Source organism: Pseudorca crassidens, chromosome 11, assembly GCF_039906515.1.
Source record: "Pseudorca crassidens isolate mPseCra1 chromosome 11, mPseCra1.hap1, whole genome shotgun sequence".
In the NCBI taxonomy this organism is placed as follows: domain Eukaryota; kingdom Metazoa; phylum Chordata; class Mammalia; order Artiodactyla; family Delphinidae; genus Pseudorca; species Pseudorca crassidens.
The window spans coordinates 7,823,671-7,838,412 of record NC_090306.1 but is presented as its reverse complement, the minus strand read 5'-3'; the positions used below and the strand labels follow the sequence as shown (position 1 = coordinate 7,838,412).

The 14,742-nt window shown below is 34.6% G+C and overlaps 1 protein-coding gene across 1 annotated transcript; it reads left to right on the top strand.

Moving 5' to 3' along the window:
* Positions 1 to 6,027: 6,027 nt before the first annotated feature.
* Positions 6,028 to 14,004, top strand: LOC137202753 (early activation antigen CD69-like). Its single transcript, XM_067698621.1, has 5 exons — positions 6,028 to 6,147; positions 9,886 to 10,008; positions 11,110 to 11,309; positions 11,660 to 11,763; positions 12,800 to 14,004. The coding sequence occupies exons 1-5, from the start codon at positions 6,084 to 6,086 to the stop codon at positions 12,906 to 12,908; spliced, it is 600 nt and encodes a 199-aa protein (XP_067554722.1). The 5' UTR covers positions 6,028 to 6,083; the 3' UTR covers positions 12,909 to 14,004.
* The last annotated feature ends 738 nt before the right edge of the window (positions 14,005 to 14,742 follow it).

Below are 14,742 nucleotides of genomic sequence, written 5' to 3'. Positions count from 1 at the left end.
ACGTAAAACTATCCGGGCATGGAGTTTTTTACTTATGTTTTCATGTTTTATTTATTTCCCAAGGAGGATGTATTTAATTATGGGTTCAATTTATTTTAAAATTTATAAAACAATTAAGATTTTTAAAAATTCTTCTTGTTTCAGTTTTGTAAGAGGTGTTTATCTAGGATGTGTCCATTTTACTTAAATTGTCAAGTATGTTAGCTTAAAATTATACATGATACACTATTATGACTTTTCATGTCTGCCTCGACTTCTCCCACTTTCTGGCAAATTCCCTTCCATGGGTTTCATTTTCCCTTCCTAACATCTTGCCTCAGTAAAGGCTAATTCAATCCATCAAAAAATATTTTAATACATACATTCAAACTTTAAATTTATTGGGCAAAAGTGTGGTAATAATCCCTGAATGTCTTCTACCTGGAGATTTTTCTCTATGTAAGTAGGTACAAACGTATCCACAGGAGGTGGGAGAAGCAGCTCTGTTCAACTTCATTGTGTATCTATCAAGATTCAGATACAAATGGATATATATTTTTCATCACCTAGTGACACAGGCCCTTACCTGCCTAAAATTTCTACATGTTATATTTGCCATTTCAACACTATTGTCTTTGAGAATATTCCCCCAAAATATTTCCTACATATAAGAAGCCTGGAATTAAGTTACATAAAGGTATATCTCATCCTTGGTATAGTTCTTTTATGCCTTTTACTTTGAAAAATAGTCAGATTTTTCAGAGTCCAAGTTTATGTATTCATGAACATTGTATTTTACTATCACTATGTCAAGTTAGGAGGAAGGAACATACCAGCTCATACTTTCCAAACGAACTCATTTCTATGTTTTAGATGTTCTACCAAAGAGGAAAATTAGAAAGTTCAAAGGGTGAATTCAGAGAGGAGAGAAGGTTGGAAAGTGGTTAGAAGTGGAAATTCCCCACTTACTTACTCATGGTTCCCTCTTCTGACCCTTTACAATAACCAGTGGGAGAGCACACACACATCTGTGATTTAAAAATAAATTTTACCAATTTACATAATTTGTATAATTCAATAGGTAAGACATTAGAAATGGCAGCTTTGATTCCCAAGGAGATTAAAAGCCATTCAGAAACCCAATTCACCCACTGAAAGAAAAAAAGATGATTAAAAAAAAGATGAAGAGGTAGCCTCTGGAAATTCTATCAGGTCTGAAGTTTGCGGTCTCTGTGAACGTGGGCCACCAGAGCATCCTGCCGAGCTGCTGCCTGATAAGGACTGTATATCCTGTCTTCTTTGTATCACTTTGCATGCAGCTCACATTACTTCATTTCCTTTCTGGAACCTTTCCCCGGATTCTTCATATAAGGTCAAACGTGAAAGAGACATGCATTGAGTTCTGGTGTCCTGAGTGACTTCTTCCAAATTTGTCCAGGCACTAATTTCTCTCTAAAACTCGGCTTTCTCAACTGAACTATGAGATCTTAATGATCATCTTTGCCCTGTGGATATCCCTTAATGTTTTGATATATTCTTTATGAAATAAAACATAGAAAATATCTCTGAAAAATTTGAAAGTTATGTATTATGACCACGTGTGTTTTGTAAGGAGATTTTAAAGAGTTTATTTGCACAAGTTTTCTTTCTTTAGGTTTCTTGATGTGTTTCTTTGCTTTAGAGAATTGAAGCCATCAGGGCTGACCACACAGGAAGTTGGCTTTCACATTTAGATAAATAAGAAGGCAACCGAAAAACCTTCTGACCCCAAAATCTCTACCACACTGCATCCTGACCCTCTACACTTTGCTTTGTCCTAGTTAGTGTAATTTCACAGGTGAGATACCTTCCTTTGATTTAACAAATACTGATTAGTAATGTAAACTTGTAATTCATTATATATACATAGGAAGACACTCTTGCAAGTGAAATAACATGCTTTTAATAATCAGGACAACAGGTATCAAGCAGGACTGTGCTGGGCAACCCCTATTCACTGTTCATGCCTCTGCATGGATTTAAGTTGACTGCTTTCTCAGGCAGATTTCTTACACTTAAAAAATTGATTGTGAAAGGGGATGGAGGAGTAATAAGAAAATAATTAATTTTGCAATAAAGTTATTGTGGAGGGCTTGAATAGCATGAGGGCCAGTGGATACCTACAAAGCCCACTGATAGCATATGTTCTTGGTAATTTGGCCGGTTTTTATGTTTTCAATGTCTGCTTACTGCCACCTGTATGAGTGCTGATTTCAACAAAATACTTTGGCCGCTCTCCTAAAAACAAGTAGAGAAAAATGATTTCAGAACAAAAATAATAGATTTTGATCAATGTTATAATGTTTAAAAATATTTATTTTCATAAAGTAAGATCTCTAGACATCACTTTCCTGTGTCCAAGGAAAGATAAAACAAATATTACATATATTATACATATATATGTTATATATAACATCAATTACATGTATTACCCAATGGCATATATAACATATATTGCATATATTATACATTTATTATTACATATATTATACATTAATATATAAATGTATATGTGTGTGTTTGTATATATAGACATATGTAAATATATATATATATATATATATATATATATATATATATATAATATCCATTCACCTGAATATGGCTCTGGAAGCAAGAAAACTTGAACACATAAGAAAGTGTTTTAGTGTCACAAAAGCTGTTACAGTTGGTTGTAGGAGACTGCAGCTTCCTCTGTCTGTCTGTAACCTAGACAGACAAGCGTCACATTACATCATATCAGCAATTAGGCTGAGACTGCTCAGTTATTATCTGTTAACATCTTACATGAAATGAGGAACTTTTCTTTCTCATGACCTGAATCAAACTGTTAATCCTTTACTTATCGCTAAATACCTAATCTACACAAACACTGTGGTAGAAAGTTAATTTTCTCATTTATGATGTTTTCTTCCCAAAAACTTTGTAAGTTAGATGCTGATACCTTCATTGTACACATAACGAAGCCAAAATCCAGTGGAGTTGTATAACTTTCCCAAATCTGCATAGCTAACAAATGCTTGAGTTGATATTCACATACATTATTTCATGTATATATCCAACAAATAGTCGTTGAACTCCCTCTATGTTCTAAGCCTTATTATAGGTACAAGTTATTCATTGTTGTATAAGACAGCCATGTCCCTGCTCTTAAAGACCTTACTTTCCGGTAAGGGAAGTAAATATTAATAATTATTATCTTAAAAACTATATATATATATTTATATACAACTGAACTACAAAGTCTCAGATGATATTATGTTCTATAAAATAAAAGAGTGAGGTAATAAGTCATGACCAATGGGAGGTAATTTGTGCGGGTGGTCATGGAAGGTCTTATTGAGTAGGTAACATGTAAGGTAAATATAGATGAGAAGAAAGACTTAGCCATGAAAAATCTGAGATCAGAGGGAATAAGGGCAAGAGCACAGCCTATAAAATGAAAATAAGTTCAGCTTTTTCGAAGAACAGAGTGAAAGTCAACACAGCTGGGCTATAAGGAGTAAGAGGCAACATTGTGGGAGACAACTATCTGTAAACACTACTCTATTTTGCGTGCCTGTTAGCCTGCTAATTGTTCTGAAACATTCAAACTTCGCAGGTAGTCTGTGTCCAGCTAAGAAAATTAGAGTTTCACACTTACATGGGAATCATCAGAGGGGAAAACGTACACTGGAAAATGGTATAACTGGACCATGGCTTTTGTGTCAGTCCAATAAGCTGTTGAAACAACCTGCTTTGCACTGGAAGAGACACAGCAAAGGTTATCAGTGTGTGTAAGTATGTATTCTTTCCTTCTCTTTATATCCCATGGACTTGGAAGATTGCAGATAGATATATATATATATATTTTTTTTCTCATGCATTCTTCACAACGTGCTGTGTGTAATTAGTGTCAAAGTGCGGACATTAACCCAGATTCCCAACTCTAGGAGATGAAATAAACATTTAAAAGATCGAAGTTTCTTTAACCCAAAGAAATTAGTAAAAACATCAGCTATTCCCTTAAGTACCAAACTTCACTTCCCCTTTGTCATTCATCAGCAGTACTCAAGTATGCCCTTGCTACCCACTGGCAGTGTAAAGGCATTCATTTCTCAGCCCTACGATCCCACTAACCTCCCTGAGCAGCACTTTATATTTTGGAACTTTTATGTTTTTTATACATACTCTTTCATTAACTCATATTTATTAATTCACTCATTCAACAATATGTACTGAGTACATACTAGGTTCCTGTTACTATGTCACATGTTAGAGTCACAGAAGGGACAAGTCAGAAAAAGTCTTTACCCCCAAGCAGCTTACAGTCTGGTAAAGAAAGTAGGTGATAATAATGTAATGTCAGATCTTGACAAGTGACATAGAGAGAGATAAAGTCATGTGGAGTCATAGAGTAGGAGGTTCTATTTTACATAGAGAAGGCAAGTGAAGACCTCTCTGGGTAAATGATAGTTGAACAGTGAGTGAACTGAATTAAAGGGAGGGCAAAACATGCAACTAGATGGAGGAAGAACCTTTGAGAGAAAATGCATGACCCTGTAGTGGGAGGATGCTTGACATTTTTGTGGAACAGCAAAGCTGTGACTATTGGAGAGGGCAGTGGCTATGGTAGGAGAGGTAGCCAGGGGCCAGATCTTTGATAAGGCAAAGTCTTCTCAAATATACAAGAAGGTCTTTGCATTGTATGGTAATTTTGATACGAAGCCGAGTCTAGTGGGAGAAGTGAAGAAGTGAACTTCTCACTAAAATGATACTACTTAATTATAAAACAACCCGTCTAGCTGCTATGTGGAAAACATACTAGGAACTGAGTGAAAAATAAAGAAGAACAAAGAGAGTTTTAGGACCAACGTGTACCTCTTCATGTCTTAGGTAAACAAATAAATATGACGGTCTAACTAGCCTACAGTAGATGGTAATTTTCTACGCACTTAACCAAAACATTTTCACAAAGGCTTTACTCTGAAAACAGAATATCTGTACTCTAGTCATATTAATGATAAAATTTGAGGGCACTAAGATTATTAGCCAGAGTGATATTTTTATCCCCTCCTTAAATCACTAGACACAGATATCCTACATTCATTTTGTGTTGACCTTAATAACTTATCTGGATGATATTAATACTATGGCAGTATATTTTTATAATAATCATTCTCAGATGTCCAGAGTGTCAGAGATATAGGAAAATAATCATCTAAAAGATTGGAGAAAAATAGAATAAGATATTACTGAGGGGAAGTAGGGCAGTCTAAATGACAGTAAAATATGACATGAAAATTAACAGGAGATAAATGAAACAGATCATTTAAGATAAACAATTTTAGAGCATAGAAAGGAAGTACCAGCCACAAGGTCTATTTCCTCCATTAAACCAGCTACTGACTAAATGATACTTTGAAAAACTAGTCCCCAGGGAAGAATCGAATGACACATTTCTGGAAGCCAGTTTATAGCTTGCTAAGTTAAACCCTTCCAGACTGGAGAAAGATCCATGAGAATAGAGGTGGTAACTTTCTTATTCAACAATAAATCCTCTAACCCCAGACAGTGTCAAGTTCATAGTAGATGTTCAATAAAACAATAGTTGTTAAGTATATGATTATATGAATGAATGGGATTCCAGGGATATATTCCTCCCCACATTATTTCCATCTCAAAGATAGGAATCCCTAACTTTTAATTCTTTGCTTAGATATTCTGTTTCCTAAATTATTTGTTTTCTACAAATTTAAGAAAGGATATCTCGGATTCTGGGAAAACCGCGCTTTTCTCTTCACGCTGCACCTACAATTGTGAGAAAGCACGTTTCAGACAGCAGGGAAAACCCGTAGCTCACCACAACACCGCATTGTAAACTGTTTGGGCCACTAGAGCATGAATTAAAGAGGACAGGAGTAGCTGAAAGATCCGGAGGTGAGAGGAAGTGGGTGGAGACAATGTAACTGAATATAAATGCTAAGATATCTCAGAGACTCAGAGACTGAACAAGAGCTCCAGCAAAGACTCACTGCAGACTGGCTTGACCTGCGATTAACCAAGGGATCGTGACGAGGATAAAGATGAATTCTGAAGATTGTTCTGCAACAGAGACCAGCTCCTTGCATCTGAAAAGAGCACAACAAAGTAAGTCAGGTCTTACTCCTCATATACTGGTAGCATCTATCAATATATCTATATTTATATCTATCTACCTACCTATCTATCTATCTATGATATATAACGGTAGTTAGGGGGAAATGAAGCTTGTCTTTTGAAGAACTTGGTTACATTCTATTTCAGTTGGAATAAAGGAGAAAATGGGGAAGAAGTAAATATTTCTTTTTCTATGAGAAGACAAATAGAAACTTGAGAGGAAATCACAAGGGTGAATTTCAGAAGCTCTCTAAAGGTTTGTTTCTTTGTTTTAGTTTATATCATCTCAATTTTTCATATTTAATTAGAAACCTCACTGCCCTAGCCCAGTGAACTGGCCATCATTTTCCCATATCCATCCTATAGGAAGCACTGACTCTCTTTATGGAAAACTCTGTTTTCCACATAAACAATTACATTCTTGATTGCCTTTACCTTGTACCATTTTGTGCTTTCTGGGTGGGCCTTCTCTGGTGTTCTCAAGACAGCATCCTCCAGTTGCTGGGAACAAAGGTTTCTAATTTTTGAGAGAATATCCATATAAACATCTGAACATTTACAGTGCCCAATGGTAACTTATTAGGAGAAAGTCATGAAAGAATTCTTGAAAATGAAATCTTCTATATTCTTTATGGAACTCTTTTCCTCCATTTCGCTCTTCTATTTCACCCTTCTAATCGTGGGCTTCAAATTCTACATGAATCAGATGTTTTTCTTCCTTTCTGTTATTTTTCATCAAAACATGATCATCTTTGCTATATGCTTTTTCTTCTTTTCTATTTGTCTATTCTGTCCTCAGACCTTTCATTTTCGATTACCAGGATTGTCCCATTGTTTTACAATAATTTGTTTTGGTGAGGCTTTCTTGATTGGTTTCATTTCTCTCTCTCTTCCTCTCTAATTAATGAGGTGCCCCAAGCACCAGCATGTAGGAACTAGAGTTTACTTGTAAGCAAACCTAACCAGTAACAAAGAATGTGTTATGAACAGCAGAGCTAAAAAAATCTAGAGGAAGGGATTGTTTTCTGAGTATGGGTCTACTAGACTGGTTTGCTTTAGAAAAGCATTCATTACCTCTGATAAACCCATCTTTCACTTAAGAACACAAAATCAAGTGTGGATAACACGTACAAGCCACAAAAATTTTTTGGTAACCAGATAGCCATAACTTGATGGCTCAGCTGAGCTGCCCCAAAAGAAAAAATATATTTAAGAGTAAAACCACTCAATAAACAGCATAGTTGAAAGAAGAAGGAGCTATTGTAGTAATTCTTAACTTTTCCTGAGATCATTCCAATTTTCTGTTGAATATTTAATTTATGAATGTTTAGTCTACGCTGCTATTTGTACTTGCTTCATTAGTATAAACAATTATTGAGCACCACCCTTGGTGATTCAATATGTACTAGTGGATTTGTTTTCAATTTCTCCATTAATGGACAGGGCTTGTAATCCGAGCAGAAGTATGCTCTTAGGGGAGTGTTTTCTTACCTAGGTGATAAGTCAAACTGTGAGTAACAATAGCCCTCACTAATGGATATAAAGTACAGTCTGAGAATCATCTCCATAGCTTACCCACTGGATAAGCCAATAGAGTGAGTCCAGTGGATAAGCCAATGGGCTCTGGCGTCCATGAGTTACTTGGATGTGTTGGCACTTGCTGAAGAGCCAGAGCTGTTCCTGCATTGAGTTTGAACCCTATGATCGAGTCTCACGTGGTAAGAAGTGAAACTAGACAGAGAGCTCTGAACTTGCTACCCTAGCTACGAAAGGCTGCTTCCGGTGACAGTTGTATGCTGGTGAAAAAAGGAAGGTTTGCTTTAAGAAGCTGAGAGAAATAGAACCAGATGGGAGTGAAGTAAAGCCTTCTCTTGCAAAACCTGAATGCAGATCTATACTGGGAGAAACAATCCTCAGAAGAAGCAACAGTTGATGCTGACATCCATTACATAGCAAAATTACTGTGAAAGAAAGCAGCATCTCTTTGCCTAGTTTAACCTTAAAGAAAGGCTTTAAGGAAAAAAAATACACGAATTTCAAGTTGTGTCTGTATAGACATCCTTTTAATTATGAAAGCCACCCATACTGAAAAATAGGATATTTTTGCATATTGAGACTATCTTTCATGGTAAGTTTTAATATCATTCAAGTAGTTATTTTACATTTCAGTTTTTGAGAGCATAATAGGGATCTATATATTTCCTGTGAGGCCGAATTTTAAATATCCTGATAGCTCATCCTAGCAAAAATCAAATTCAAACTCTGAGTCACAAAATTCCCCTCTCTCCTTTCTCAATTATTTATTTCTAATCTAGAACAGATATCTTTCTAGCTTTGTTGTTGGTGGTGGTGGGTGTTTTTTGGTAACTAAGAATCATCATTCACATCATATTCATATTCTAAATCCTTCCACAAAAATATTTCTCATTGATGAAATAAAACTTTTACTTGGTTTTAGCATTATACAAAGGATAAATGAAAAAATCTATTTCTACCCAATATTTAGTCTATAGTACTGTTAAATTTCCTCTATTATTTTAACTTCTCTTGGAAAATTCAAACATCTTATTTTTCAGTCACCTGTTATTTTTAAATGAGGTAAAATTGACATACAGGGTATGCACAGATCATACATATACAGTTTAATGAGTTATAACTACAACTCCAACCAACATTTGGCATTTTCCATCACCCCAGAAAGTTTCCCTGTGTTCCTTTCCAGTCAAATTAATTTTCCAACACATAAAAGCAATCACTTTTCTCATTTCTATCATCAAGTTTAGTTCAGCTATTCCTGAATGTCACATAAATGAATATATACAGTATATAATTGTGGCTGGATTTTTTTTGCTCAACATTTTTTTTTTGCGATTCATCCATTTTGTTGCATGCATCAGTTGTTCCAATTTTTTAATTTCTGAGTAGAATTTCTTGTACGGGTATACCATAATTTGTTTATCCATTTTCCTGTTGATGGATACTTGGTTTATTTCTAGGATTTGGTTGTTAAGAATAAAGTTGCTCTGAACGTTCTTATATAAAACATTTTGAAGATGTATTTTCATTTCTCTTGAGAAAATAATAGGAGTAGAGTTTCTGGATCATAGGATAAGTGTATATTTAATTATGTAAGAAATAGTTTTCCAAAGTATTTTTTTCCATTCTACTCTCCCATTCAGTAAAATATGGAAATTTCAATGCTTCACATCTACCAAATTCACAAAAAATTACCATCCATCTTTTTTTTTTAATTTTTAGTCATTCCAGTTGTATATATTTTTATATCAATTCAACATTTTTTATTATATCACCCACATTTATACCCATTTATACCATCTCCCTTAAACAGTAACTACAAAGAATTTAAGGGATTGTACATAGGATGTTCTTTTTATATGTCTTCTAGGGTAATCAGATATTTACTAAATGTTCTTATTGTGATTAAAACAATACAATTATGATATATTTAGAATTTTCATAGCTACTGAGTACGTATTTGGGGGAGATATTTTATGATATCATTATTGTGACTGGATTGTTTTATTTCTAGCCAAAAATAAACTATCCAAATTCACTCAACACTTGAGGGAAATTAACTTATAAATTTCATATAAGAAGATAGGGAGACACATAGCTACTTTTTGATTTTAAATGCCTCAAGAGAAAATCAGATGTCTCTTTCTTACTTCTATAGCCTGCTTGAATTCATCATCTACTTTCTCTCTTCAGATAATGCCTCCAGGCTTCATTTTGCGGTATATCATGAAGGGTCCATTCAAGTTCCCATCCCATGTGCTGTAGTGAACGTGGTCTTCATCACCACTCTAATCATAGCTCTCATTGCTTTATCAGGTGGGTCTGCACTTCATGAATTCATCAAAAGTTCTGATTAATTTAGGACAATCTCATTTTTCATACATGATCAATTTCCTAGGAAATGCTAAATATGATTCCACATTCCTTGAATAATTGATGCAATACTTTTGTTTAGTTTTCTAATGCTTTAGAAATATTAAAAGTTCTTATGATTTATACAATACTGTGGGAGAAAATTACATGTGAGCAGATGTTTAAATCTGGAATAAAAGGGGCCGATTTAGAGTCTAAATATATAGACGTTTAACTGGAAAAATGTGGGCTGCACGTTCATTGTTGATGAAAAAAATAATACCTAAGCCATAGATTAATCAGGAATTGGTCAGTCTCTTATCTCAAAAGGAACAGAATATAGATATAGATATAGAATATATCTAGAAGCTCCCAGAGAGTCAGTTGTGTTATGGTATTCGAAACATACAGCTATACCAAGATACATTTGTGTCTTATACAAACATGAAATTTTACAGTTTTATGATACATCCCCAAACATAAATTTTTGTGTATTCTGAATTGCTCCTCTGCAAAGTATTCTCTCCTCTACCTTCCAGTATAGGTCTGTATATACTATGTCTTCAAATTCTTCCCCATCTGCATTCAGATACAAAACCTTACTTGGAAGTTTAATGTATTTTAGCCTTTCTAGTCCAAAGACTATTTTCAAGATTTTAAAATTTACCCTCCACTTTCTGACCAAAGTGACTCCCTCTTATTTCTTATACCTAGTACCATGATGATTAGGCACAATGAGAGATCAGATAAAGTGAGAAACTGCCTTCTTATTACTCTTTCCAAAATTCACCTTCCTTTTTTATAATTTTCAATGGAGCATACATAACGTATAAAAATTTTGAATCACCATGTTGTACACCCGAAACTAATATAACATCTCTCGTCAACTATACTTCAACAAAATTTTTTTTTAAAAAGAATTCATTAAAAAAAAAAAAAAGAATTCACCTTCTTTCCTCTCTTCGTTTATCACCCAGCACAGCACAGCATCCCCTGAACTAGTTTTGCACACTGTGGGTATTTGGTTTCTTGTGTTACTAAAACAAACACTTTTCTTGTTCACAGTGGGCCAGTACAACTGTCCAGGCCAATATATGTCCTCGGTGTCACCAAACACCCACGTTTCTTCTTGCTCAGATGATTGGATAGTATACCAGGGGAAATGCTATCTTATTTCCAAGAAAACAAGGAACTGGACTTTGGCCCAAAACTTTTGCTCCAAACATGGTGCCACTCTTGCTGTCATTGATTCTGAAGAGGACATGGTAAGATAGTATTCAAAAACAATTCCATAAGATATTGCTATTCTATTTTATATAGCTACTCTGTGGTTTCCTTCTAAGGGAAGACATTGTATCTGTCTCTCACCCAGGAAAATTTAGTCACAAAAAGCCACATGATCAGTCTGAGGTCAAAATGAGGGTTCAATTTAGTCTTTAAATGTGATTTGTTTAGCCTCAAAGGCCAAAAATCCACATGAGCTGAACCTACATAGAACTAGTAAATAATCAGCTTAGCTATCATGCCTACGAGTTGCAGATTTAAGAAACAAGATTTATTACATACTTATCAGGAGGGGTGGTTTAACATACAGTTCCTTTGTGCTTTCTTCAAGATCTTTTTAAAACAACATGTGGGTAGAACTGAACACTGGATTGGGCTGAAAAATGAAGCTGACCAGATGTGGAAATGGTCAAATGGCAAAAAATTTAATAACTGGTGAGTTTCAAGATATCTCTTTATCCTCCCCAGGATGGCAGCTCAAGGGAACCACTTTCCTTTTTTCCTTTAGAAGTACTATTCTACATGAAGATTGAGCTCTTTATAAGCAGAACTTTAACAATCTCTTTTGTATGTTATACTCTACGGACTTCTTTAAAGAAGGGCTTTAATATTATCATTTTTTTCTTTTTATCTGCTTGGAATTCATACGATAAATGCTTCTTAGTAACTCGATCTCAGCAAATTTGAGTGGAATAAAACTCAGAAATATTCCAGGTATAAATATGATGATGGGAAAAAAATCCAACATTTCCAATCTCATATTTATATTTTATTGACAAGCTAGTAATTCCCTTTTTGCTTTGCCAGTTCTCCTCTCCACAGAGACAAAGAACAGTATTTTCAATACCTAATTAGAAGCTTCTATGGATCTCAGAGAAAGCCTGCCCCAGAATTAAAGATGCTGACTTTATGGCCATTACCTGTACATTTTAAAGTTTGAAGGACATCGTATAAGTTTAGTGTTAATCTTTGTCATCTGAAAACCCAGACTTGAAACAATTTCTAGCTCCCTACATAGTTTTATGAAAATTAAAGATACAGAAAATTAGTTTAAATCTCTAGAAAAGGAATCCTTGGTATGTTTCACACCCACAAATGGGCACCAGGGACTGTTACCCTCTAAAACTCTATGCGCTAGTACACATGACTGTTGAATGTTTATACTTTCTGGGAATGGTGTGTGAACTCAAAAATGAACGAGTCACTCCTGTGGTGACACACCAAGCAAACAAATGGAGACGTCTACTCTTAATTTTGTATCTTCTCACCACATACTATTCTTTTGGGTCTTTGTCTACTGTCTCTGCAGATTACTCTGTGATCATTTGATTGGCACACTGGCCTCATGCATTCCTACTAAGAAAAAAAAAAAAAACAGAAACCACCACCTCCACCACCACAAAGCTGATTCTCATGTAACTGAACGGAAGTGATAAACTGACAATAATTCTGGTTTCTTTATTGTTGACAGGTTCAACCTTACAGGCTCTGAGAACTGTGCATTTCTGAACAGCACAGAGGTCAGCAGCACAGAATGTGAAAAGAATTTACACTGGATATGTAGCAAACCCTCCAACTAAAGAGGAATCATATTTGCTTATATACTATTCTATCATGGAACTCAAGGAAATGTGTGTTGACGAATGGCGCTCTATGGTCAGAAGTTTCCCAGAAAGACTTTGTGAAAAAAAACTTTTTACTATTTTGGAAATTTTCTTCCAAACAAGACTGTGGAAAAAAGGGAGAAAAATTCCAGGAATATCTGCACTGTTGAATACTTCTGCCACGAGCTGAAAATGTTACAGGTTGACTAATTTTGTCCAAGAATGAGAAAAATGACTGCAAAACTTTTGAATGCACTTTATATTTTTTTAATTCAGAAATAATAAGGTAACTAAGTTTAGAGTTATTATTTATTGTTGAATGACTGTGAACAACGTGTGCCCTTCATGCATTTGCACTGGATGAAGGAATTAAATAGTAGTATTAAAAGCTGAATGTAAACAGAGGAAATTTTAACTGGCAACAGAGGTATTTAGTCTAAATGCATTTTTCTTGAACTCAGAGGACATTTATCAATGGGCAAATGCTTATGAAATGAAGCTTTGTAATGTTTCTCTCTTTTTAAAGAAGTTTGTCAAGTTACTTTGTCATTTGCCCCCCAAAGAATGGGGTGATCATATATTTACGCCAGTCTTTTTTTTTCACTTCTTCAGCGTAGACTTGTCTTTTTCAATGGTACATAATTTATTGCCTTATACACAGTGTTTTACAGAGATAAGGACAAAAACAAAGAATATGAGGAATATTTGTAAAACAGATAAAAGTGTTGGAAAATGTGCAATATGTGATGTGGCAAATCTCTATCAGGAAAAAGTCTGTATTGTTCAAATCTGGAATAATACTAGTCCTATCTGTTTATAACCTTGTGCCTTTCCTGATCTATTCTCCTTTCCTGATCTATTCTATCATGTGCAATACTTCATGAGAAGTATTTTCTAAGTGCAATAACGTGTGTTTATTTGTTTGTCTTTTGTATCCAGTACAATCATAACCTGCTTTTATGTATGTTAAAATGAAAGTAGAATAAACAAAATGGTTTCTAAAAAGTGGTCACTCCTTCAAAATATATTAAAACATATCTCATGCTAGAAAGGAAGAAACAGAATACCGTAACTTTTTTTCAAAGACACTTCTATTGTAAAACCTTAGATTTATAATATGGTTTGTGCTTTGTAAGTTGTTGTCATGTGTGTTTTCAAAGGGCTGTATCTACTTTTCTGTAAACAGCAAAAGTTCAGTAAATATTCTAATTGACTTTAGAGGAATTTATGTCATTTAAGAATTTTTGACTCTACCATTTTCTCTCTTTCTTTTATTGTTTATCACCCTGAAGAGGCACAGAGAAATTTGGAGGCGGCTAAAGTCACTTTGCAAGGATTTATTTATAAGCTCGTCCTCTCTCCAAAAGAGAGCATAATTTGTCCTCATAACTGATGTTCTGAAAGCATCTTATTCATTTCTGAAATGCTATACTCATAGTAATTTACATAAAATAATTCATTCAATAGAAATAAGGCACTACATAATCTTCATGAGATTTTTCAATAAGGAAAAATAATACTATCTTCAAAATTGTTCTATGAATGTATTTCACAGTATTCTCCTTCTCTGAAAGTTGGAAATGTATGCTATATGTAGTATCTTTAAACTGTTGTCACTAGTATGGCATATTGAAAAGAAATCTGGATTCCAGACACTGCTTAGCGATAAATAATATAGAGTTTCTTAATCTCAGTGTCCTTCAGTTCCTACAGGCTCCAAACTCTGATATCCTATCATTAATATCAACAGTCTACTCCTGGGTCATGTTAGGAAGCAACGTCTTGGATCCACGCACTATGAAATGTGTAA